At 37.0% G+C, this 26,072-nt stretch overlaps 1 protein-coding gene across 1 annotated transcript in view; it reads left to right on the top strand.

The window, feature by feature from the left end:
• Positions 1-26,072, top strand: part of HCN1 (hyperpolarization activated cyclic nucleotide gated potassium channel 1) — a 206,428-nt gene that overhangs the window by 159,728 nt on the left and 20,628 nt on the right. The window contains exons 5-6 of the mRNA XM_032206396.1: positions 894-1,040; positions 24,148-24,388. Of these exons, the coding sequence (XP_032062287.1) occupies positions 894-1,040; positions 24,148-24,388 (388 nt within the window). The remainder of the gene's footprint in view (positions 1-893; positions 1,041-24,147; positions 24,389-26,072) is intronic.

The following is a 26,072-nucleotide window of genomic DNA, read 5'->3' as shown; positions in this document are numbered from 1 at the left end:
TGGTGGTTCAGTTTCACAACTGTACAGCTGGGAATTTAGGGAACACAAGACAAGTGTGAGGGTTTGTATTCTAAAACTGTCCTGATTTTGGCTAAGGTAGAGTTACTTTTCCTCCTAGTAGCTGGTATGGTAGGATGAGAATAATGTTGATAACACGCTGATGTTTTAATTGTTGCAGAGCAGTGCTTACACTAAGCCAAGGACTTTTCAGCTTCTCACATTGTTCTGCCAGTGAGGAGACGGGGGTTACAGCAAGAGCTGGGAGGGGACAGAACCAGGACAGCTGACCCAAACTGGCCACAGAGATATTTGATACCATGTGCCATCATGCTGAACAATTAATTTGGGATGGCTGGCTGGGGTAGGAGGACTGGCTGCTTGGGGATAGGCTGGGCATTGGTCAGTGGGTGGTGAGCAATTTCATTGTGCATCACTTGTTTTGTACACATTAGCAGTAGTACAATTATCATTATTTTTTTTTTCCTTTCTTTTCTATCCTAATAAACTGTCTCTATCTCAACCCACAAGCTTTCTTTCTTTTATTTATTTATTTTTATTTTCTTCCCCATCGCACAGAGGGAAGGGGAAGGGTGAGCTAATGGCTGTGTGGTGCTTAGGTGTTGGCCAAGTCAAACCACTACAAAATTTATATATTAATATGGATATTAACATCATGACTAAAGGCAGTTTCCATTATTTTCAGTAGTTGTGCTGTCACTTGAGCAGCAGTGATACTGAACTAATTTTTGTGTTAGTGTCCTCTGGCAAATGGAATCTTTATAAAAGCATATAAAATGTAAATGGATACATGAATGAATTTTCATTTTTTAGGTTCCTGACAGAGTAAAAAACTGTGGAGACTGCTCATTCCTATTGTTTTCTTCTCCTGACAGTATAAACAAGTGGAACAGTACATGTCATTCCACAAGTTACCTGCTGAAATGCGCCAGAAGATCCATGATTACTACGAGCACCGGTACCAAGGCAAAATCTTTGATGAAGAAAACATTCTCAATGAGCTCAATGATCCTCTTAGGGAGGTAAGATTTGTGTTCAAGTGTTTTTTGTTGGTATGGAAAACTTTCACGCCTTTGCTGTTTTCTGTGTTAAAATGCTGTTTCTAACACTGTTCTATAAAAATTAGACCATCTATGTACTCAAGGACCACAGAGTAAAATTTTATTCTTTAATTGTTGTGAGAAATTCATGGTCTTCTGCCATTCTTTAAGACACTGAACTAGAATGGTCTCAGGTGAAAGGCTTTTCTTGCCCTTCTACTTGCTAACAAGGTAGCTATGCAGGCAAAACCACTGAAAGACACCAGAGAAGGGAAAGATGTTCTACTTAATTGTGTGAAGATGAGTCCTTTGTTAAGATGCTCTTAAACTGAGAAGAGGAGAAAAAAAGTAGAAAAAATAAATAAAGAAAGTACTGGATGGTCACAGTGAGGGAACAGATTTCCTAATGAACCCAATGAATCTGTCTGCAGCACCTTCTGCACCGTGCCCTGAAAACACCACTTGGATGTTTGCTTAGTTGAGCAGTTTCAAATTCTATTTTAGTTACTACTTCAGTATGCATAGTTTTGTAATGCAGGTAGTGACTTTTTGGTGTTACTAATGGGTAATAAATTAGACCCTTTTAAGGCCAGAGCACTTTTTTTTCCTTTTTTTTTTTTTTCCTAGTTGGACAGAATATACCATCTTTCATCATAACAGCACAAAGCTATAGCTTCCAGGTGATAGCAGAGATACCCTAGTTGTATTATTGCAAGAACAAATCTTTGCAGCATTTCTTAAGTTTTTAACAAATTCTGCATTTTATTATACCTTGAGTTTAGCATAGGGTAAGAATTAAATATTTAGAATCTCCATGGGGCATACTTAGCATGATGAAAGTAGCTTCTTATGAAGACATTCAACTAAAACCCTTACTTCCTCACTTACAGTAAGCAGAAAAGAAACCACACAAAATACTGCATAGCTATAGCATGAACATTATCAAAAGCAATGAAAAGTTGCAGTGCTTTCAATTTCCCTTGTTTTCCACCATTAAGTTTAATGTATGGGCTGAAATTTTTTACAGTTAAGCTTTCTTAAACGGTAATGACCTTTTTTCAGTCCATGTTTTGAAAACAAGTCTGACTTTTTTTTTTTTTTTTCATCAGAAAAATAGTTATGCAAGATATAAATTTCATCATTCAACTATTAAAAAGTAGCTGAAGGGTATACAATTAGGAATACAAATCTGGTATAAAATTAATTTTTGCATGACGAATACTACTAATAAGGCTGCATTGGCTTATAGTAAATGTAAGATTTTTTTTTTTTGGCAAAAAAGGATGGGTATGCATTTGACTCAACTTCTGAAAACTTTATACAGAGTATTTGTAGTAAATTGGATGAATAGAGTAATGAAAAGCTAAGAAATGTTTTCCTGAATGTGGATGAGTGGTGGACTTTTTTGGGTAGCAGCAAATAGAGTTCATAGAATCATAAAATCTCATAGAATCATAGAATTGCTTGGGTTGGAAGAGACCTTAAAGATCATAGGAAAGAATGATCATGTTGGCCAAGGCCACATCCAGCGTGGCCTAGAACACCTCTAGGGATGGGGCATCCACAACATCTCTAGGCAACCTGTTTCAGTGTCTTGCCACCCTTCTACAGTGAAGAATTTCCTCCTAATGTCTAGTCTAAATCTATCCTTTTTTAGTTTAAGTGATATGGTATAGTGGAGGACTTGTTAGTGTTAGGTCAGAGATTGGACTAGGTGATCTTAGAGGTCTCTTCCAACCTAGATGATTCTGTGATTCTCTCTTGTCCTATCATTATCTACTCGAGTAAAGGGTCCTTCTCGATCTTTTTTATATAGACCCCTTTACGTGTTAAAAGGTTGTGGCGAGGTCTCCCCAGAACCTTCTCTTCTCTAGGCTGAACATCATCAGGTCACTCAGTCTTTCTTCATAGGAGAAGAATTATTCTGGGAAATTAACTAGGGCTTCATACTAAAAGCGAGAAAGGATCCTGAACATTTCTGAATTTTCCAAAGCTCTCCCAGTGTTTCATATCTGGGTAAAGTGACTGATAAACCAAGTGGAAGCTGACCTGTATTGTTTAAAGCTTATATGAACAGAGATTCACTTTAACAAAAAACAACTAAGTTAGACATTTGTTAGAAATTATCGTCACCCTGATTAAGTTAGCTACACTATTTTGGTATACTAGACCCATGGTAATGTAATTATTCTCACCTATACAAACTCTAACTGTTTTAACCAGGCATTGTTGTATGTAGTTGTCGTGGTTCTGCACAAGTGGGCAGCCGAGCTCCACCACAGTCGCTCTCTCACTCCCCCTCCTCAAAGAGGAATGGGGAGAAAATATGATGAAAAGGGCTCAAAGGTTGAGATAAGGATGAGAAGATCATGCAGTAACTATTGTAATGGGCAAAACAGACTCGGCATAGGGAGATAGTAAGATTTATTGCTTATTACCAACAAGCTAGAGAAGTGAGAAACAAAGGAAAGAAACCAAAAGCACCTTCCCCCCCATCCACCCTCTTCCACCTCCTCCCCCCGAGCGGCGCAGGGGAACGGGGGAATGGGGGTTATGGTCAGTCTACAGCGCTTCTTCTCTGCCGCTCCTTCTCGGTCACTCTTGTCCCCTTTGCTGTGGGGTCCCTCCCACGGGATACAGTCCTTGATGAACTGATCTGGCTTGGGCTTCCTGCAGGCAGCAGCTCTTCCAGGACTGCTCCAGATATGGGTCCGTACCACGGGATCCATCCCTCAGGAGCAAAGTGCTCCAACCTGGCTCCCCCACGGGCAGCAGCTCCTGCCAGGTCACCTGCTCCTGCGTGGTCTTCTCACCACGGGCTACAGGTCCGGCCCGGAATCTGCTCCAGCAGGGGTCTTCCACAGGCGGCAGCCTCCATTGGTGCAGGTCCACCTGCTCCACTATGGTCTCCTCCACGGGCTGCAGCGTGGAACCCTGCTCCACCGTGGTACTCCATGGGCTGCAGGGGGACATCCTGCTTCACCATGGGCCTCACCACAGGCTGCAGGGGACTTCTGCTCTGGTGCCTGGAGCACCTCTCCCTCTCCTTCTTCACTGACCTTGGCACCTGCAAGGCTGTTCCTCACTCCTCTCACTCTCCCAGATGCTGTGTGGCGCAGAGTTTTTTTTCCCTCTCTTAAATATGCTCTCACAGAGGCGCAAAACAACATCATTAATTGGCTCGGCTCTGGTCAGCAGTGGGGCCCTTACCAAACATGGGGCAGCTTCTAGATCCTTCTCCCAGAAACCACCCCTACGGTCCCCCTGCTACCAAAACCTTGCCACGTAAACCCACTACAGTAGTGTGCTATTAGCTGCTCATAAGGAAAGGTGCTCTCTGAGTAAAGTAAAGAATTAAAGATCTTTTTTCATTCAGTGCAGAAATTTCAGTGCAAAGCACTGAAGAAGAACCCTTCTTCACAGATAGAGTTATCCGACAGTAACTGTCCAGCCTTCTGGGGAATCATAGTCAGGAGATTCCTGGCAGTTACATTTCCTGTAGGGGTGGGAAATTTTAAATTGCTTTTGCCAGGTCACACAGGCCACACGTTTACAAACTATCTCATTTCTTCATTTCTTCAGATAGTGTTTAATTAGCAAATGGTATCAATTAGCGTGCCTTCCTTACATACACATTGTCTCTGGTTCCTCAGCAGATGGAGATGTGAAATTTTTTAAAGTTCACATTTTTTAACTCAGATACATGCTTGAAAATCTTCTGAAATTGTAAGGCCCTTGCCATTGCAAGAGCAACAAGAGATGGTACAAAAACACTAAGAGAGAAAGACAGAGAAAGAGAGGAAAGAAAGAAGAAAATAAAATGAAGAAAGGAAAGAAGGAGGGAAGGGAAGAAGGAAGGAAGGGAAGAAGGAGAGAAGGGAAGAAGGAAGGAAGGGAAGAGGGAAGGAAGGAAAGAAGGAAGGAAAGAAAAGAAAGAACATATATAGCTAAGAGAATTCCCTTCCAAAATGACACTTGGAATTACAAAAATAAAAGACATAAGCAGTTTAATATAAGAAAAGAGCATAAGAAACTTCAAACTAGCTGAGCTCTGAGGTTTGTCTAAGCCACCAGCCTCCCCAGTAGTGCTTTTAATTGGATGCCCAGAGAAGATCAAGAACAGCATGAGTATGGTGTTTCCTTTGATAGCTCTTCTAGACTCCAGCTATTTTCAGTTCAAGGAATACTCTGAGACTGATGTGATTTGTCTATTAAGTAACCCTAAATGGAAATCTCTTCCAAGTACTAGTGCTTCTGCTGTTGCTTCTGCTGCTGCTTCTGCTTCTTCTTCTGCTTCTTCTTCTGCTGCTGCTGCTTCTGCTGCTTCTTCTTCTTCTTCTGCTTCTTCCTCCTCCTCTTCTCCTTCCTCCTCCTCTTCTTCTTCCTCCTCCCCATCCTCCACTTCCTCCTCCTCCTCTTCCTCTTCTTGTTATTGTTATTATGTATTTACTCTCCTTTTGAATCAATATATTCTTTCTGCAACCACATCATTTGGCAAGGAGCACAGACCTGTACCCTGCTGCATGAGAAACTACCTGTTTTTCTTGGGTTTGAATGTGGCTCCCACAGGTTATTAGGATTTGACGGCCTTTAAAAAAAAAAAAAAAAAAAAAAAAAAAGCAATAGTACAGTCAATTCTAACTCAATCTTTGCATGCCAGTCATGATTGTATAGCCTTCTAAGACAACATTGTTAAGTTGTCATTTTTGAGGCTAGAGAGTCCTATTCTACTAGATTATTCTTGCATGGAAGCTGTCTTCCCCCATGATCATCCTTTCTGCCATTCCCTTTTTTTTTTTTTTCTGAGCTCTGCTACATCCTTTCAGAGATTGAAGCACCAAGTCTGCACCCACAATACTATCACTATAATAATATGAATTATTCCTTTCTTAATAATTCTGAAAATTAATGTGTTTTTTTTTTTTTTTTTTAATCACTGCCAAATAGTGAGCTTACATTTTCCTATTTTAACTGCATGAGCCAAGTCCTAAGAGGTAATGGATATGTTACTCAGTATTTGCCTGTGTGTTTTACTTAACTTCGCTCTCCATTTGTAATCTTTAACCAGCACATATGAACCAACTTTCAGTTTCTTTTAACAAACTTTTTAACAATTTTAACAATTGTTACATAATGCCCTTTCTAAAATTAAGCAGAATTGTGTGAAGTTCCTAGCCTTTGTTGTTACCATAGCAAATGTAAGTATGTTTTGGTACCTATCATAACGTAATGAGCCAAGTATAGGGCTCTGAAAAAGATGATGCAAATCGCTTTGCAGCTGCCTCAGGAGTTGTATTTTGTGATGGTTACTCCAAGGGAGGTGCTCTCAGAAGAAAATCGGGGAAAAATTCTGTTGCTGGATTTATATGCTGATAGTAGCAACTGTGTCTAAGTGAAAACAGGACTAAATGTAGAACTGTTTGATACATGCTGACAAATTAAGTGTATTTGTAGAGAACAAAATTAGTACATTTAAAATCAGTTTTAAATACAATCAGTTCAGTAACTACTTTCTTTTCAGCTGTTAACTTTCTCCTTTTCCCCATGAAAACTTTCTTCCTTTTTTCTTCCTTCTGTTTCATATTTATCTCTAGAAATCACAAAACATTATATTCTCATTTATACTTGTGGTGGTTTTACCGTGCTGGGCAGCTAAACCCCACAAGTGCTCTCTCACTCCCCCTCTTTTTAGATGAGGAGGGGGAGAAGTAAAGCAAAGAACAACTCACGGGTTGAGATAAGGATAATTTAATTAAAGGGAAATAATTATAATAATTAAATAAAGATTATTATGAACTAAACAATTTAACTAAAGGGAAATGAAAGGGGAAAGGGGAAAAGGGAGGGGGAAAGGGAAATTAAAAAGAAGGGAGGAAAACAAACAAATAAAATAAATGAAGGCTATGTGGAAGTGCAGAGGAAAGAAATTACTCTCTACTTCCCACAAATGAGTGATGATTGACCACGTCCTTGAAGCAGGGCCTCAACGCACGTAGCCGGTGTTCGGGAGGAGGACCGATGTTTTCACAACGAGAGCCCACCCCTCCCCTCTTCTTCCTGTTTCCACCTTTTATTGCTGAGTGTGACATCACATGGTATGGAATATCCCTTTGGTTGGTTTAGGTCAGCTGCACTAGTGATGTTTCTCTTCTCACTTTTTGCCCACCCCCTAGGAGGGTTAGAGAGAGGCCCAATGCTGTGCCAGTGCTGCTCAGCAGTAGACACAACACTGGTGTGATAACACTGCTGTTCCAGCTACAAATGCAGAACAGCACTGTATGGGCTGCTGCAGGGAAAGTTAACATTCCAGCCAGATCTGTACTGTAATCCTGTGAACAAAGGTTGAAACAACTCTAATGTTAATAATATGATGCCAAAATATGGTATGATTAGAGCATACTAAGCTTCTCTACTTTTTAATGGTATAGTCATTATGATTTTTTGGATAGAGGCCATCAGACATTAGCATGATACTAGAAAATCAAGCGAGTTTACTAAAAAACAATAAAGTATCAGAATCACTATTAAATTATTGGAGACTCCAAGTATTTTGCTTACATAACAACATATGTCCATAAATTTAGGGTCATAAAAAATGGAGGGGTAATCATTTCATTCTAATCCACTGTCCATAAAATTTTATGCATTTTTATAACCACTGAACCTTGGTATGAAGTTTAAGGAGGGCAACAGGGAAAAATACATAAGAATTATAGATGAAGTTGTACAGGAAGTCATGTAAGTATAGCTTTGCTATGTGGAAAGAGCAATAGCCTCCTTATTTATTGCATTAAAGAGCTTTTTCACGTAGACATGGATAAAACATGACTTTGGTTCCTACTCTGGAGTATTGAAGTAATGAATAAATTATGCAGCACATCAATCTACCAGAATAAACTCTGGTACACTGGAACATTACTTATTTGAAAAATGCTTGGTGGGGGGGGGGAAAAAACAACAACCACTGCTATTTTTCACAGATCTATGTAAGGTATGTCCACATAATAGTCAGTATAATATACAAGGAAAATCAAAGCCCTGAAAAACATCTTTGAAAAGACTGAAATTAACTTTTGTAAATTAAGAACAGTAATAAATAGGCAACGTTAGTGTCGGAAATGAGCAAGCAGTCAGCAGGTTACTGGATTATTGTGTTTTAAGATACTCTGCCTCACCAGAGAGGACATGGGAAGAGTCTTTGTACACTCAAATCCTAGAAATGTGAGAAAATGTAGTTTAATTTCTTTCCTTCATGATGGGGAGTGTGTTTTCTCCTCGATGTTTCACCTATGAGATTCTTTTGTAATAATTGTTTAATAAATATTTCAGACATTACAGGTATTTCATAAGCTCTTCAAATATACTAATCCAAATCAAATCCTCAAATCTTATTGCAGTAGTTTTGTTATGTAAAAAGATTAATTATTTGAGGAAAATACTAGACTATATGGCTGTAAACTAAACACTTTGAGAGACTTTGAAAGCCAGGTATAGAGGAGTAAATCCAGTCTATAGCTGCTTGTATCTGAACTGCTATTCGAGCATTTGGAGAGCAGAATCAGGAAGGTTTTATTTGGCACCAGGTCCAGCTCATTGAGAGAACATCATCTAATCCAACAGGAGTGCTGTCCTGAAAAGGATAATTTCTCACTACTGCCCGATTCTGTCCAAGATCACAATTCCAAGTATCTGTCATGTCTCAATTTTTAATGGAGTGAAGGATTGTTAGGATTGTTCTGCTAGTTGATACCTGGGTAGTTTTTATTTTTATTTTTATTTTTATTTTTATTTTTATTTTTATTTTTATTTTTATTTTTATTTTTATTTTTATTTTTATTTTTATTTTTATTTTTATTTTTATTTTTATTTTTATTTTTATTTTTTTTTAACTGTGTAGCTTCTGCTAAAAGCCAGGAAAAGTTAATGCATATTAGACAATGCTTACCACAAAATGTTCATTACTGAAGTCTGAATATGTTATTCTAATTATAAATTGAGTTGCTGATTTTTAGGAGGTTAAAAATAATAACAAACCACTTCAGATGACTTCTCAGTTTCTTTTTCATATGTAAAGACATTCGATTTTAACACTGTGCTTGCTTTGATTTGTATAATGGTCTCTCTAGTAGGTTTCGGAAAGCTTCAGTTTATTCAGCAAAAACTGAATCAACTTTTGCCCTAATCTTTGAATTATGTCCACGAGTCCTTTATGTTAAAGCAGCGCAGAAGTTAACAAATGTTCCTTTGAACCCTCTGGAAAATATATAGAGCTAAAAGAAAAATTGAAAAGATTAAAAGTCTTGATCCAGGGTTGGAAACTATGTGGTGTGATTTAATTCAACATTATGGGACAGAGGATTGGCTACAGTAAAACCATCTGGTATTCTGTCACTGGTACCTGCTAGTTCTCCATTTTTCCCCTTATAGACTTCTGAAGTTAAAGCTCTTGGTCCTTACATAAGGAGACGATGGGAAAGCAGAAGGCTGGATGCAGCCCTGATCCATGTGGAAACTGCAGTGCAGATAAGACAGGGAGGCATCATACAGACATGCCCATGTCCCTTTCCCATAAATCTCTTCCTTGGCAGTGGAGAGAAGGAACATCTGTTCCTTCAATTTTTACTGTGGAATCTAAATTCTGGATCCAGAAGCAAGCTGAAATCTTTTGAAGCCTATTTGTTTGGAATTGGTGAAAATGTGCCAGTGTCCATGAAATCCCACAAATACAGATTAGTGTTGTGTCTCATCAGTGAGAGGAGATAACTACATCCTGAACTGGCAGATGCAGAAGCAAATGCATGTGCCTATTTTTATGCACTCAGTTACACACTTGGAATAGTAGTAATAGCATATAGAAGGGTACAGAACAAGTTAAACAAAAAACTAACTACAGAACATAAAATCTGTTCTGACCTATGGATTTATTTTCCATTTGGTACATGGTGATTTAAGAAGGTAAATCTTGTTAAAACTATGAGAGAACTCAGGTTAAAGCTCTGCACATCATAGCAATACTAGATCACTGTTTGTTGTTAGGCAGTTTTTGTTTGTTTGTTTGTTTGCTTTCCAAGTGCCACTTGAACAACAACAACAAAAAAGTGTTTTTCCTCCAAAAACTGTCTTACAAGTAAGCCAAATTGAGATACTGTTTTTGTTTGTTTGTTTGTTTTCTGAAGTCTTACTACCTGAAAAAGTGGGATTCTTTTCATCTGCAAACTAATCCACATAAATGTAATGTCCATAAAAAAACTCCCTTTTTTTGATGAAGAGTATTTAAGGGAGATCACGTGGAAACAGGAATTGCAAAAAAAAAAATTGTGTATTCATATGCTGTTCCTCTGATAGTGCTTCTTTGCTTTTTAATGGACTGGTCTGTGTCCTATATTAGTGCTTTAAATGACATCTAAATGGACAGATAATGAAATAAATCATAGATATGAATGCAGGAGGTGTTGAATTACACTTCTTTAATTTAAAGATAAGTGTCTAACACTGGAGGAATGTACTGTTACATATTTTTTGTGATTAACAAGAATCTTCCTCATATTGGGACTCAACTGCTGTGACATGGGATTGCTACAGATGAGTGAAGTTAAAAGCTGGCTCAAAATGTGGAGTCAGGCACTGGGTGTGCAGGTGCAGACTTCCCATTGGTTTGTGGGTTGAGTTCAAGGTAATGTTTATTATCTGTTGTCACCATCTCTTTCATGATACCTTCACAGCCCTGCTCTGTGGGAGTACTGGATCTGATTCAGCCTCAGTAGCAGTAGACTACTTACTTCTGAGGACTTTCTCTAGGAAGATTTTAATCTCTCAGATGTGTTTTTTAATTTTCTCATGAATAAATCCATTTTTTTTATTTGCCTCATTTGTGAAAAATTAAAACTCTGTGATTGGTTGAGAGGAGATTAATAAAGTTCCTAAAGCTTGGTTAAACTTGGTAAAAACTTGGTTACAAGTCTTATAGGCTGATCATTGTATCTTGTGCACTCTGATCACTGCAGTATATTTAAAGTAGCAGATTGTGCTTTGATAGAAGGCTGAACTAATCTGTAGATAAAATAAATACCTATGTGAGTATATATATTATATAGAAAAGCCATGTCCTTTGTAACTAACAGTTTTCATTTTAGTCTGGATTTTTTCAGGCAGTCATTATCTAACTGTGAACTGAAAGCTATTTAATATTTATTTCTGTGATCTTGTGAATGTCACTTTTACTTGTGACATAAAAAATAAGTTTATCTCATAGTAGGGAATTTGGAATTGCAAGGAACTGAAAATCAGGAGGCAAAAATGGGCCTGTATTAAAAAATAAATAAAGAAAGAAAAAAGAAAAGAATAGAGCTATTTTGAATCATTTCAAAAATGTTCCAGATGAGAACATTATGCTGTGCTGGTTGGACAACAGGTTGTTCAGGAAATGCGGTGGCTAGTACATGCATCTAGAGAACACAAATGTCTAGCTACTCGCTGTACCATTCATGTCTAAACTTTGTATTTACACTTATGGTATTTATGAAAACACTGTTTTTCATAATCATTCACATTTCACCAGGAGTAGAAAGTATCCTATTAAAAGGAGTTGGATATAAAATTTCTCATGCTTTTTATCATCTGTCACAAAATAGATGTGCTACTAGAAGAGAAATGCTGTTGGTGTTATGTGTAGATTGCTTAATATGTAACAGACATTGAAGGGAGTTAAGTGGCAATGACATCCATAATGCTGCACAGCAGAACTTGAAAGGATGTAGTTTGCTTTGTCATTCTGTAGCACAAGATACATTCTCAATAATATTGATACTTACAGCAGTATGAAAAACAGAATGTGAGAAAGAGGTTAATACCCTTCCTGAGCCATTATATAAAGTTCATAGCTGGTCTATTTTTAGGCTACCATGTGAGAAGATGTTGGCTGAAAATAGATGCAGATCATGTGTCCTTGCAGAATATAGAACATCAGGACATTTCATTTCCAAAGAACATAATTTGGACTGGGAGCAGAATCTTCTTTCCTCTCACCTTTTGCTTGTAGATTATCACTTCAGTTATACAAGCACATGCTTTTACACAAATATTCATTAACCTCTGAATATTTAACTAAAATTAATTTCAAATATACTTCTATAGGGACACATTATTTCATTAAAATGTGTGTGTTTTTACATTCAAGGCACACATATATACATCTGTACACATGTAAGTATGTTCATACATATACATATACAAACTTTCAGGCACTTACATACAGCAAAGTGTCTAAAATATATGTATGAGAAAAGTACTATATAATAATCTATTTCTACCTTTACATAGTATTCTTTAAGTGCATATGTTATGTGTAACAATATGGTCTTTATGTTTCTCATTGTTATTCTGCAGTATAACTCAGTACATATTTCCTATGCTGCCAGTCTATGGTTATATTTAAAATGAACTGTAATGATAGGGCTTTTAATGGCTCTCCTATGATATAAAATCATTATGAATTGATTTATTCATCAAAATAGAGATTAAGATATAGTCTTAAAATAATATGAAAATCTTTCTGATTAAGTTACAGGAATGCATTTCTTATGGAATTTTTCCTCATTTTATATTTAATTCATAACATAAGTAATGCATTCAGATGCTATTAATGGTTAAATAAATGCAACACTTTGGGCAAGCAGGTGAACTGAAATTATTTTTAAAGAATAATATTTAACTGATGTAAAGAGTGTGCCACAGCATGTCCACCTGCTTCCTGTGGCTGCTGATAGTCTCATGTGCAGATGCTAATGGCAGCTCCTGGGAGCCCTGCTGTCATCAGACTGTCTCACTTCTGCTATGTGACTAGTCCTGGAAAGAAGGCACAGGCACAAATATTTAAGGCCTTAGTGACTGCATGCAGAGAGCAAGAACATCATAGTTACTAAATGTGGATGATAGAGGGTTACAGGTGTCTCTCCTGGCTTCTTGGATGTATTATTTGCATAGGCACTTCTTTTCTGTGCTCTGTAGAACAAATATATTCAGGATCTAGAATTGGTGAGGATGTCCCATGTGTCCTTGATCTGTCAAGTCTTGACTATGATTTGTCTCCTAGCTGTAATATGATTCTTTCTTACTGTGATGTCATGCGCTCTCTTTTATCTTGTTATACACTATGTTATACACTAACTGGAGTGAGTGGCTTGAATACTGGCCTAAAATCCCTTCAACATTAGTATTCTCTGAAGGACCTGTTTTTTTAGCTTCTGATTTAGTTTTTTGTTTGTTTGTTTGTTTGTGTGGTACCTATTCTGCAGCTGATCTCCCCAAATTATATATCTTTTTTCCAATACTAATTGACCATTCTAGGATCTACCATTGCTATGCATGCCTACCTACTATGTATTTAAAGAGCCTTATGCATTTCTTTTACTCTAGCTGTTCTTACTAATGCACATAGACTGGTCCACTCCTGCCAGTTTGCTTTCTCTTTCCTTGACATGATCTACTATCAAAGCTGTTCTTCCTGTCATGCTTCCTACTTGTAGTCCTCAGAATTTCTTGCGTTATTCACACCTCCTGTGCAATTAATGCATCTCTTCCCCTGCAGCTATCAGTATTAGCCAAAGTGGCACTCTCAAGCAAATTCTAACTTCAGGGCTGTCTGGCTGTCACTCTGCTGAGTTACTCCCAGAGATTTCATCTTCATTTTTACCATCTGATGCTATCTCTTCAGAAGCCTGCTCTCTGTGTCTCACCCTTTCATTTGTAATGGAGCAGCATTCTCATGATTCATTGCAAAATGAGGCTCCAGAATCTCTGCTGTTAGTATTTTTCTACTTCTGCATGGCTTGCGTTCCAGCCCAGTTGCCTGAATGTGGGTCATGAGCTCCTTACGCCTGTGTCACATGTCTTACAGTGTAACAACACAGAGTCCTGCTCCAGCACTCTTTGCAGTAGTTTCATTTAGAAGGCAAATTCAAATGACTTTATAATTAGCTTGACCCTGTTAAAATAGTACAGCAGTGACGATGGCTGATTCAGAATTAGAAAGGTAATGGGCATCCTCCTTATCTTTCTTTTTATATCCTTCTGTTAAATATAGACATATGCATACATAGTTGACAATGTAAATATTCTAACATACACAGGCATTCAGGGTTCCATCACATGTTTCTCTAACAAATTGAAATAAATCACCTCATTTACAAATACTCTTTTTCACTATTTGAAGATGCTGAAATAGATAACATAGTAATGTTTACATTTTGTGTGTTAAAGTTAGAAGCTGGCTGTTTATGCTATATCATAATGTACATTAGGCCTTCACTGAGTAGTTACAAATAAAATTATGTGCATGCTAAAATGTACTTAAAAACTCTGAACATAATTTCAATGTGAAAATTTCAAGCTAAGCTAACTGGGATTTATCCACTACTATCACTAAGTTTTAATTTAAGCTACTTAATAACTTTATAGAGAGTGGCTTTGAACCAATAGGCTTATAATTTCATAATAAGAGTAACTGTTAACCTAATAATTAACAAGATAACAATATTTCTGATCCAGACCTCTTGGAGAGCTTCAGAATAACCCAGTGAACAAACCACCACTGATTTTTAAATAACAGTTTTCCTGGTTGTTGTTGTTACTGTGTTGGCTAGGCTGTATACAGAAGGTGTGGATAAAACAAGTTCTCTTGCAAACTACCTCTTATCTGACTCATTTGTTCTGGCCATTTGGGTTGTGGTGCACAGGGGAGTGGAGGAGGAAAGAGAGGGCAAGAAGGGAGGGATAGGATGGCAGAAGGAATTTCTTGCCTGTTCTGGAGCTCATACCAAATTTGCAGGGGAAGTATTCCTGACATCAAATTTCTGCTCTTGACGAAACAAGAGCAGATCAGAAATAGTCAACACACAGATACATGTATATCTCCAGGACATAACTTTCTATTTTTCCTAAGGCATGTTGAGTTTTTTTCTTCCACCAAGTTCAATACTTCGTTTCAATGCTTTGTTTTAGTCCCCAGGCAGACCCCTGCTAACTTCAAACACAGATTTTTTATCTCTGCCTTCATCTACAAGTTATTTTCTTCAAATCCCTTCTTGCTTCAGTGAGACAAGATGTATTGTTCAGCCATCATATGCTTTTCTGCATTCCAACAAATACTTTACACAACAAAATACCCAAATCAACACATTTTACCTAATAAGTCACACAAATGTAAGTATAGCTCTGGCTGCCTTTGTGAAATTCCATTCTCCATTTTCTCTCTTGCCCTGTTCTTCCTTCTTTCTCTTGTATACTCTTCCTTGCAATCAGGTGAATCAGTCACTGTCCTGAGAATAGCAACATTCTTTCCAGCACTTTACTAAAACAAAACACTTTCATGCCAGCAATTAGGTGAAATCTCATTGCACTTGGTGAATATAGGAAGTACACTTTATTCAGAAGATCTGTGTGTAAAAGATCTTCGTGTAGAAGATCTCTCCCCCCCTCTTTTTTTTTTTTTTTTTAATAATATAGTAAAATAAAAGATAAAAAATAGTAGCTGCCACACAGATCACATACAAGGTCAATTACAATTGATTGGTGTTGGCAAAGTGTCATCACTGTATGTTCAGTACAAAAATACAAGGATTAATATGGTTTCCAGAATCATCCGGTTACCAAAAGGAAAAAGGGGCTGGAAAAGCAACACTATAAGTAAGCAAGCAGACTAGGAAGAGTTTTGTAATTAGTAACAACAACAAAACTTTCTCTTGTTTCTTAATCATTATTTTAGAAAGATTTGAGGTTTGCTTCATTCATTTGTACAATAAATGTGATGAGTAATTCATGATGGTAATTGTGTTACCACTCTTCCAAGTAGTAACACAAGTTGCTGTTATAAAAAAATACAGAAAAGATTTTATAAACTTCACATCTCTTGGAATTCTCTTTCCTGTCACAATTTGACATACATATGTTTAAATCTGTAGGCTCACTGGCATAATAAGACAACTTAAATATCTAAAATGCCTTACTGAGCCAAGACTTTGGTCTTAAATGCCACCTGCCCAATATATTGGACATATTTTAGTAAATATTATAGTAATAGTGAGTATAACACACAAAAAGATACAAATGAGAATGAAGAGATTTGGTTATTCTTGGACAGAAAGCTGAAATGTTAATTGTTAAATACATTTGCAAATTTCACTTTATTTATTCAATTAATAAAAGGGAACATTCCCTATAGCAACTGCTGTTATTGTACAGCATTAATTTTATATTACCTTCTGTAGTGAACTGGGGGTTATATTCCCCTATAAGCGCTCAGGAAATTTTTTCAGCAATTGTCACTACAAATAATAAGGGAAAAAGCCTTCAAGAACTAGGAGCTGGTCAACTGGCTCAAACATTATGTACTTATCTCAGTAGTTATCAGGATTTTCCAAGCTTTTAAAGTTAGTCCAGCTATCTTACAACTACAAACTGCCTTAAAACATTGCTGTATCTCTGTTCTCCTTTTGATGCATTGCACCCAGCTGGAAACCAAAATTAAAAGGCATAGAACATTTCAGAATACTGAAGAAGATTACAGCTAAATTCACTTAAAAAGTAAGTCAGTTTAGGAATGAATGGACTGTTTAGTGAATGAAAGTATACAGAGAACATCTTTCTTCTTTCTTTCGTTCTTTTACTCTTCTTTATTTTTTCAATATAATAAAAGATCTAGAGAAGATCTAGAGATCTCCCTTAAGTTCAATTAAATCAATTAACAGGCTGGGAAAAAAAAAAAAAAAAGAAAGATGGATAACTTTCACCAAACTGACTTTATTGGAGGTTTTGTTGAATCATATACTCTCAAAAGGATTATCTTGTCTGCATTTGAATTTAATTCAGTAATAATTCTGAGGCATAGACGGAGTTGAGTAAAAAAATTCAAATCAACAAGGTAATGATAGAAAAGTATGTAGAAAGCCAACATTTAATCAAAGAAGCCAAGAAAATATAATTGGTCAAACCTATATCCCCATTGCTTGCAAATGCATGAAAAAGATTTCTTCCTCTTAGGAGATAGCAATACTAGCTGCCATATGCCCTTTTTAAGGCTGGCTTATCTTGAAATTTAAAATGAGATGAACAGAGGCAGACAAAAAAAAAAAAAAAAAAAAAGCACCTGCTTCAACTCAGTCCTGGCAGATCCAAGCAGGAGATTTCATTCAATATTTGGCTGGAAAGCATATTTATTTCTCCATTCCTTTGCCCTGCCTAAAGCTCATCTCACTGCTGGTTGGGGGAAAAAAAATAAAAATCTGCATCTACACAACCTGTATACAGTCTTGGGGATCTGAGGGCTTTGGAAATTGCAGGCTGTCCAGTGGTTTTCAAGATAATCAAGAACATCTTGATTGTCTTTGCCCTGGAGATCAGAGTTTTTTTCTTTTTCAGTTTTTGTGCTTTATGTATATGTCAAACATGTAGGTTACCTCAGATCAGAGCATTCTTGGTCTTCTAAAATATATAGCCACAGGGGCTGGAGAGCAAGGTTTTCCAGAGCTCACACACCCTTAGTATCCAGCTGTGTTAACAGAATGGCAGGATATCAAAGTCCTGAAGAAAAAGAGAATTGTGTTTCTCAGTGTAGCTCTAGCCATGAATGACAGTGTCCAAATTTACCCCAAGAGTAAAATTTAAGCAGGGTCTCCATGGTAAGAGTGCCTGTTGTTCCAGTCTGCAAAGACAAGTTTTATGTCAGCCCTCAACTGGGTCATGAGTGAAGCACTTGGCCTGTATTTCCTTGCACAGAATGCTAGACAAGGATGAGTGTAATTGAAAAATGGAAAATGGAACAGAGTGAAATGGAGTAGAACGGAATGGAACGGAATGGAACGGAATGGAATGGAATGGAATGGAATGGAAATCCCATTCAAACACAAAAAATGTGCATAGTTATTTTCACTTATACATAAGCCTCTAAGCAAAATTTATTTTTTAAGGAAAGCCCTCTATCTACATGTAAATGATTAACCACAATGTGTCAAAGCATTTTGAACAATTTCAGGTATAGCAGAAATAAAGAATGTTGCATCCCATTGTCACATGTAAATTTTCTGGCATTTAACATGTTGTGAGCTAACTATGTGACTAATAATGTAGTCATTCCCTCAGTGGGGTACCAATTCTATTCATCCTTATTGCCTGCTGTCATAAAAGCTGTGAGAATTTGACATCTGTGAGATGCCTCCTTTCTGCCAAAGTTGAATATAAATGACCAACAGGTTAAAAAAATTAAAGGCAATTATGAACACATACAGAATATGACTTCTTAAGACCCGGCTTACATATTTACAATATCCTAATATAGCCCCAAATCTCTAAGCATCATGCTTTTCCCATAGTTCTCCCTCAATCACTTGCTCATTAATTTTCTTCATGTGAGAAAGAGAAAATAGCTTTCTCAGTATGGTAACTTTTTCCTTTCTTACTCTTTTAAAGCAGAGTATAGAAGAGCTGTACACTAGAGTTTTATGATAGTGTGTAAAACTGACCTAGTGAAACTAAGCTACATCAGTGTAGTCACCGAAAGACTTCAGCGGCCTCCACATAGGAAAGACACAGTTTGTGTGTAGAAAGAAAAAAGCAAACAACCTTTCAGACATAAAAGTTTTTACATAAAAGAACTTAATTTATTTATTTTAGCAACAGCTTTTCCCAGTCAGTCTAACTAAAAGCACTGCCTCTATCTAAAAGTCTTTAGAAGTCTTTTCCTGAGAAAACATCCTAAAAATTCTACCTGATACCATCAGAGAAATAGGCCACCATTGTGTACCATTCACAACTATGACATTTCCATAGCAGCCTCTCTAAATTTGACATCTCAAGATGCATTGGAGCAATTGCACAGAAATATTGAACCCAAGAAAATGGTAATATCTGATGACTTAATATGAGTTTCAAAAAATGTTCAGAAAGGCCAAGACAAGTAATAAGACTACTACAACATAAAGCAGCAGGAGCCAGTGCAATTACCTAAGCAATCTCTAATATAAATCAGACCATTGCACCTCAAATTTAGTTCTTTTGTAACAGAGACCAATACCTGAATGAGATCAAGACTTGCTCCATGTGGGTCTGAAACACTCTTCCCCTTTAACCACGTTAGCCACATAAAATGTTCTTAAACTTTTCCTAAAGTTTTCATTTGTTATTTTCTTGGCGTGGAGAAAACATAAAAGAGAAAGCATAATTATTATTTATTCTAATAAAGATATATTGTGGAGTACAATCTCGTTCCAACTTGGCTCCACAGAAATAAATCAAAAATATGTGAAAGATTTTTATGGGAGTTTTTTTCTTTTTCTTAGTTACCTTTGTTTTAAAACACAGCACTATTTCTCTTGATGCTTTCCGAATTACATAAGACACTTTCATAATCTTTACTGTTTCTTTCTCTCCAAGATGATATTTGAAGTAATATAAAAGAATCTGAAATTACAGCACGGCCTGTGATTAAGACTCACAGAAATGTATTTTACTTGTTCTGAATGATCTCATATTTAAATAAAAGAACATTTCACAGAAAAACAAAGCACTTAAAAATGACACATTTCTTTCTTCCTCAGTAATTTTCCACCTTCTAACATCTTAAATAAGGAAAGTTGGTACTTTAGCATAAACTTTCACAGAGAACTAATCAACAAAATGAGTACATTACTAGGATGTAACAGCTGAAATTACCACAGCAGGGTGGTTTTGTAGCTATGCTGGTACCTTCATTAGGCAACTCAGACTGAGAGGATAAGCTGTCTGTATGCATGGATATATACAGATACAGATTATGTATCAAGAGAGAAATGTGTGCAGGAGATGGAGCCATAAGAGGAAGTGAGTTTCTAAAGGTGAAAATCCTGCAACAAGGAGGTGTTTTGCTGTGTGTCCCAAGAAGAAATGAAATCATTTCATATTAAGCTTGGTTGGCTCTGTTCAGAAGACCCATGTAGTCCTTAATTCTCTCCTCTGCCTATATCAGCTCATGAATCTATGAAGCTACATTACTTAACACTTTTATTCTTTCTTTTATGTATCACAGAATTACAGAATGGTTAAGGTTGGAATGGACCACTGGAGGTCCATTGACCTCACCAGTGTGCAGTACATTGGAAGGGTCATCCCTCTTGACCTGCTGCTGATACTTTGCCTAATGCAGCCAAGAATACCATTAACCTTCTTAGCAGCAAGGGCTTGCTGTTGACTTATATTCAGCTTGGTGTCCACCAGGACCCCAATTTTCTGCAGAGCCACTTTTCACCAAGGTGGTCCTCAGCATGTACTGGTGCCTTGAGCTTTTACATTAGGACAGTGAAGTCCAGGAAGAAAATATCCACTCTTTCCCTCTCATCCATCAGGCTTGTCACTTCATTATAAAAGCTTGTCAGGTTGGTGAGGTATGACTTCACTTCTTTGAACCTATGTTGACCACTTCAGATGATTTTCTTCTCCTTTATGGGCTTGGAAATGGTTTCCAGGATTAGCCGTTCCATTACCTTCCCAGAGACTGAAGTGAGGCTAAGAGTCCTGTAGTTCCCTGGGTCTTCCTTCATGACCTTTTTGAAGATATGAGTGACAGTTGCTTTCCTCCAGTCTTCAGGCACTTCTCTCGGTTACCACAGTTGAGCAAAGATTAGAGCATGGCATCTCAATCATATCTGCTAGCTCCATCAGCACTCCTGGGTGCATCCCATCAGGGCCAATGGACTTTTGAATGTCCAGTTTGCATAAGTATTCCCTGACCTAATCCTCTTCCACCAGATACATCTTTTCTGGCCTGGAATCTGGAACCTGGGATTCCTGAAGGCCAGTCTTGCTGTTAAAGACTGAGCCAAAGAATTCATTCAGTACCTCAGCCTTCCCACTGTCCCAGGTAACCTGGTCTCCTGTTTCCTTCAGGAGAGGGCCCCCATTTTCCCTAGTCTTCCTTTTGCCACTGAAGTACTTGTAGATGCCCTTTTCTCACTTTTTCAGGATTTTCAGTTTCTTCTTCAAAATCAACCTTCCTAACTCCTTTTTTTCCCCCCTTTCTTTTAGATCCTTTGTGTTTCTTCCTTTTGTTTTCCTCCTGTTCTCTCCTTCCTCACACTTTCCATCTAGTTCTGTTTCTTTCTTTCTTTCTTTCTGATAATGACAATAGTCAGACTTTTCACTCTCCCAGCCCCTTCTGTGCTTCACTACTTCCACTGTCTTCCATATCATTTCAAGTCAATTTTTGCTTTATTTAATAATTTCCTTTCTCTATCTCCCAAACATGCAAGATAGAGCTATTCTCTTTCAGAAACAGAAAACAAGTCACAAGTCTACAGAAATGTCCCTGAATAAAGCAAGAAAAGTAATAGTTATTTCCAGCTTTCTAGCATCAGCCAAAACTGCAACACAGCAGTTTCATACAGAGCATAGAATTTAGTCTGGGACTCCTCACGTGATGCCACCATACTGTGAGCACTGGGACCAGAGAATAACTTGCATTTGCCAGGGAAGCAGTGACTGCAGCTTTACTGAGAAGTGAGGTTCCTTGTTACCTACTGAGATGAAAAGAACAGGATCTTCCTTATTCCTTGGAAAGACATTCTGCTTGAATCTTTTTTTTTTCTTTTTTTTTTTTTTCTTTTTTTTTTTTTCTTCAATATTTATTATATAATACAGCCTGTACTTGAACAGGTAGTCTGGGATTACTCCTTAGGATGTAATGACTCAGCAGGATTCACTGATATTGAATGCCAGTGACATCTGTCAGGTAGTTTATATCTTGCAGTGCTGTTACTTGATATTTTCAGATTCAAACAAACAACACCTTACGTCTAATTTTCCAGGTGCTTTTACAAGCACAACTATTTTTTTTAATTACAAAATAGTTTTGTTGTTGTTATTGTTGTTGATTTTTAATCTTTGATTTTGATGTTCTTTGAGTAGATGTGATTTATGATTAGTCATGGAGCACATATGTGGTGCAGTGCTTCAAGTGTGTTAAAGCACTCATAAGAAGGGGAGCTATGGCAAACAGAGAGAGTAAAGAGAGAGGCAATACAGTGAAAAGTGAAAGGGGATTGTTGTTCTATTTCCATTGCTCATAAATAATTCTTAGATGGAATGTTCTTAGTGGAATCATATCCCCAGTGAATTCAGTTGGGGTTTAGTGATTGACTTCAAAGATGTGGCATCTTACTTTTCATTCAATCTTAAACACAGTAATTCTGGAATTAAATCTGTATGAAATGTTAATTATATAATTTGTATACGTCCTTGACACATTCCAGAAGGAAAAAATAAGAAAGTATAAAAGGAGTATTTAGTGTGTGTCTAAGTATAGAGATATAATGCTATTGAGATGGAGGTTAAAGAGAATCACTGTACTGCTCCTTGTAGTGTTCACTTGTGCTCAGATTCTTCTATTTCCAATTTGCCGTTATGTAATGACACTTTCTCATGGGATTGTCAGAAGTCTATACTAGGAATCCTAGGAATCTAGGAGTAGCATGAGGAAGTAACTTTTCCATTTTTTTGTTTGTTTGTCTGTTTGTTTGTTTTAATGAAAAGTAAGACATTGCTGGATATAACAACTTTACTTATTCCCAGTATCTGGTGAGAATTTTTGCTTCACAGTATTTTTCTAAATTCCACTGGATTTATTCTGAAAAGATGTAATTTCTTTGGTAAATGTGGTTGTTTCTTTACTCTGAGATCATACCCATGCCTCTTAATTGCCTCAGCAACCACGCAAAATGAGATCCCCACCTCCTTCCCACATGCAAGATGATTTGAAGAACCTGCTATGGTTTTGATTCTTATACTATGGAAAAAGCTGAGCTTGTTCATCTTGTCTACAAGCAGGATATCAAAGGATCAGGGTGGGAGGAAAATCTGTCTGTACTTGGGCAAGAATATCTGAGCTTGCTGCCCAGAGAGCATGCTTCCATGTGAGATCGAAGTATGAGGTAGCAGCTGCTTGGAAGACTGACAGAGCAACAAGAGTTGAATCAAGAAGAGGAGAGCACTGACAGGTCTCCTTACATCAATCATGAAGGCTTTGCTTGGTGTTAAGAAATGCTAGGGGTTCTCCATTGACATGCAATATTTAGTTTTCCAAAACAGATAGGTGACTGCTGGTCATGTGCTTATTTTATTTCTTCTCTGTGCATTTGTAGTGTCTAGGTTGCTAATTCAGTAGTTGCCTGCCTAAGCCCGTCTTCACATGTGATACTGATTAGTCCCAGTTCAATACACTGTTTAAATCTATATAACTAACCATGTTCATTTTTCTAAGACAAATAAGGCCTGCAAAAAATAGCTTGAAATTTTATGAGGAATTATCTGGGTTTTGATTTAAAGCAAGTAGGACATTTATAGCTTTTTGATACATTCTCATGTAGATGTGCTCATTGTTGGCTCTGTAAATATAAACATTCTTGGTGGGAAACAGCCCACCACAGGTGTGTAGTAGTCTTAGGAAAACAGTAGCACTTAACACATTTAAAGGGTCTGTTGTATATGCATTTTTTTTGAACAGCAGAAGTGTATGCCTCTGTATTTATAAGATGAATTAAATTATAGGGAAGAAATTTTATTATTGATTTCAGCTACCCATTCAGCTAACTGTAGTGTGCATCTATTACTACCAGTACAGTTCTTAAAATCATACAGATATTACTGGTGTAATACTGGAGAACACAGGGCTAAACTTTGGATTGCGTAAGGTTATCACTTCATAAAGTTATTTTAGCAGCTAATTTTGTTGCCAGTCTTGTGTAATTCCTGTGTAAGTTCTCTTTCAACCCTATCTTTCCCTCCTTAAAAGCCAAGGAAGATAATATGTGAAAATCACTTGAAGACAACCAACATTTATAATAAAGAGTAATACAAACTGGTACTGCACTATTGTTTCAGTCACTTTACTAGAAATAGATACAAATATAATGAAAAGATTAAAAATTAGACATAGTAAGAAAAACAGAAGTGTCCAATAAGACCATAAAAAAGTTTTTTTTAATGAAGAAAGCATAGTCTTTTTTTCAATACCCATTACGATGTATGTATTTGCTCATTGTTTTTATCATTATGTTTCCTTTCCGTTTAGGAGATCGTCAACTTCAATTGTCGGAAGCTGGTTGCTACAATGCCTCTTTTTGCAAATGCAGACCCAAATTTTGTGACTGCCATGCTAAGCAAATTGCGATTTGAGGTGTTCCAACCTGGAGATTATATTATCCGAGAAGGGGCTGTAGGTAAAAAGATGTATTTCATTCAGCATGGTGTTGCTGGCGTCATCACCAAATCCAACAAGGAGCTGAAGTTGACAGATGGCTCTTACTTTGGAGGTGAGTAGGACAAAAATTAATGATACTATCAGAGTGAATGTACTAACATCAAACATATTTCATATCAGACATATAGAGACATCAGAATAAGTCTACTGAGTATCTTTTGCCTAGACAATTCAAGTTTCAGGGAAGTGCATGCAAAGTATTCCTGAATAACACGTTCATAGTCTGTTTACTGTTACAAAGATAGCTACTGAAGATACAGAATGACCTTTCTGAATTTGAAGTGATTTTGAATGAAGAGCGCTGTTATTTAACAGACAGTATTTCAATGAAGATATAATAATTTGCATAGTAATTTTATAGATATTTAAAGGTAAAATAACAGGATTCATCTTCTTTAAAAGGGTGTAGAAAATTTTAGTAATAAATGTAAAGTATTTCTAAAAGGTAAAAATCACCGTAAGATCCAGAAAATAGACAGTGGATTAATGATCATTATTATTATGAGATTTTGCTGTCCTTCATGAATATTTCAAGCTGTTATTAGTGCTTTTTCACTGAATTTTAGCATGCAATATTGATTAGCCTTCCAGTATAAAATATGAGAAACTGGACTTCCTGTTTGACTAGATAGATGTCTAACAGATGCATATTAATAAAAAACAGACATGAATTTTAATCCAAGTTAAAATCATTTGGTAATACTAATGAAAAATAGATATTCATTTAAATGAAGGCAACTGAATATTTCTATTTGGATGAAAGCGTTTTTTTTAACATATACTAATCAATCAGGATGAAAATTTTGTTCCTTGTGGCTTTAAATTTTCTACGTATAATAAAATAGGTGTTTGTTTCTTAGAGTTGAGAAAAGGCTGGTTTCCAGAAACTGATTGAACATTTGTGCATGCCACTGCTGCCCATGACCATTACAGTTAGTTGGTTATTGTATTAATTTTCTGATGAATCCCATGAATCATCTGGGAACTGAGTCAAAAACCTTTCAGAAAATGTTGAATTGAAAGCCTAATCAGTGGCATTTAGCTGGTATACAGAAGTGGAAAGCTTAGAAAAGTGAATTGGGCTCAGTGTTTGAATTGGGCTGTAGAATTACTTAACTAATCCCATTTTAGAATAATATGCTAAAGCAACTCCTACTGATGTGGCCAGCAGGCTGTGTCACCCTGCAGTAGCCTTTGCAAGGTGATTTGTACCAGTATTTGTGGAAGCACTTCAGTAAAGCAGTTCTGTGCTTATCCCATGGGCTTAAACCATAGATGTCAAAGACAGGAGATTAAGGAGAAAGAAAAGGTAAATGCTGAGTGAGGATGAAGAAACAGAGCAACCTTGGTCTTGGTCTTCTCTATGCTTAGCAATGCCCCAGTTTATGAAAATGAGTTTGCAAGAGCCTGTGTGCTGAATCTGGCCATAATACTCCTCTGAACCAGCAGAGGATCAGAAGAGATTGCACATGGAAGTATTTTACATAACTGTCATCCTGTTGTTGCAGTGCAAATGACTCTTTAGCTCATCCTGTTCATCCTCTACCCTTCTTAGCAGGAATACAGACAAAAAATAAGCTGTTTGCACTATCCAAACACCTCAAGAACTTATTACGCTGCATACCAAAGCATAGCTAGGATGAGACAAGAGGTAAAAAAATGGGGGCAAGTGCATCTGAGCCCTAACAGCTGATGGGGCAAATGTGAAATAATAGCCACTGCTGGGTAGAGCAAGG

This window comes from Aythya fuligula, chromosome Z (genome assembly GCF_009819795.1).
Source record: "Aythya fuligula isolate bAytFul2 chromosome Z, bAytFul2.pri, whole genome shotgun sequence".
NCBI classification, from domain to species: domain Eukaryota; kingdom Metazoa; phylum Chordata; class Aves; order Anseriformes; family Anatidae; genus Aythya; species Aythya fuligula.
Note: the sequence above shows the minus strand (reverse complement) of the source record. Positions and strands in the feature narration are given on the sequence as shown.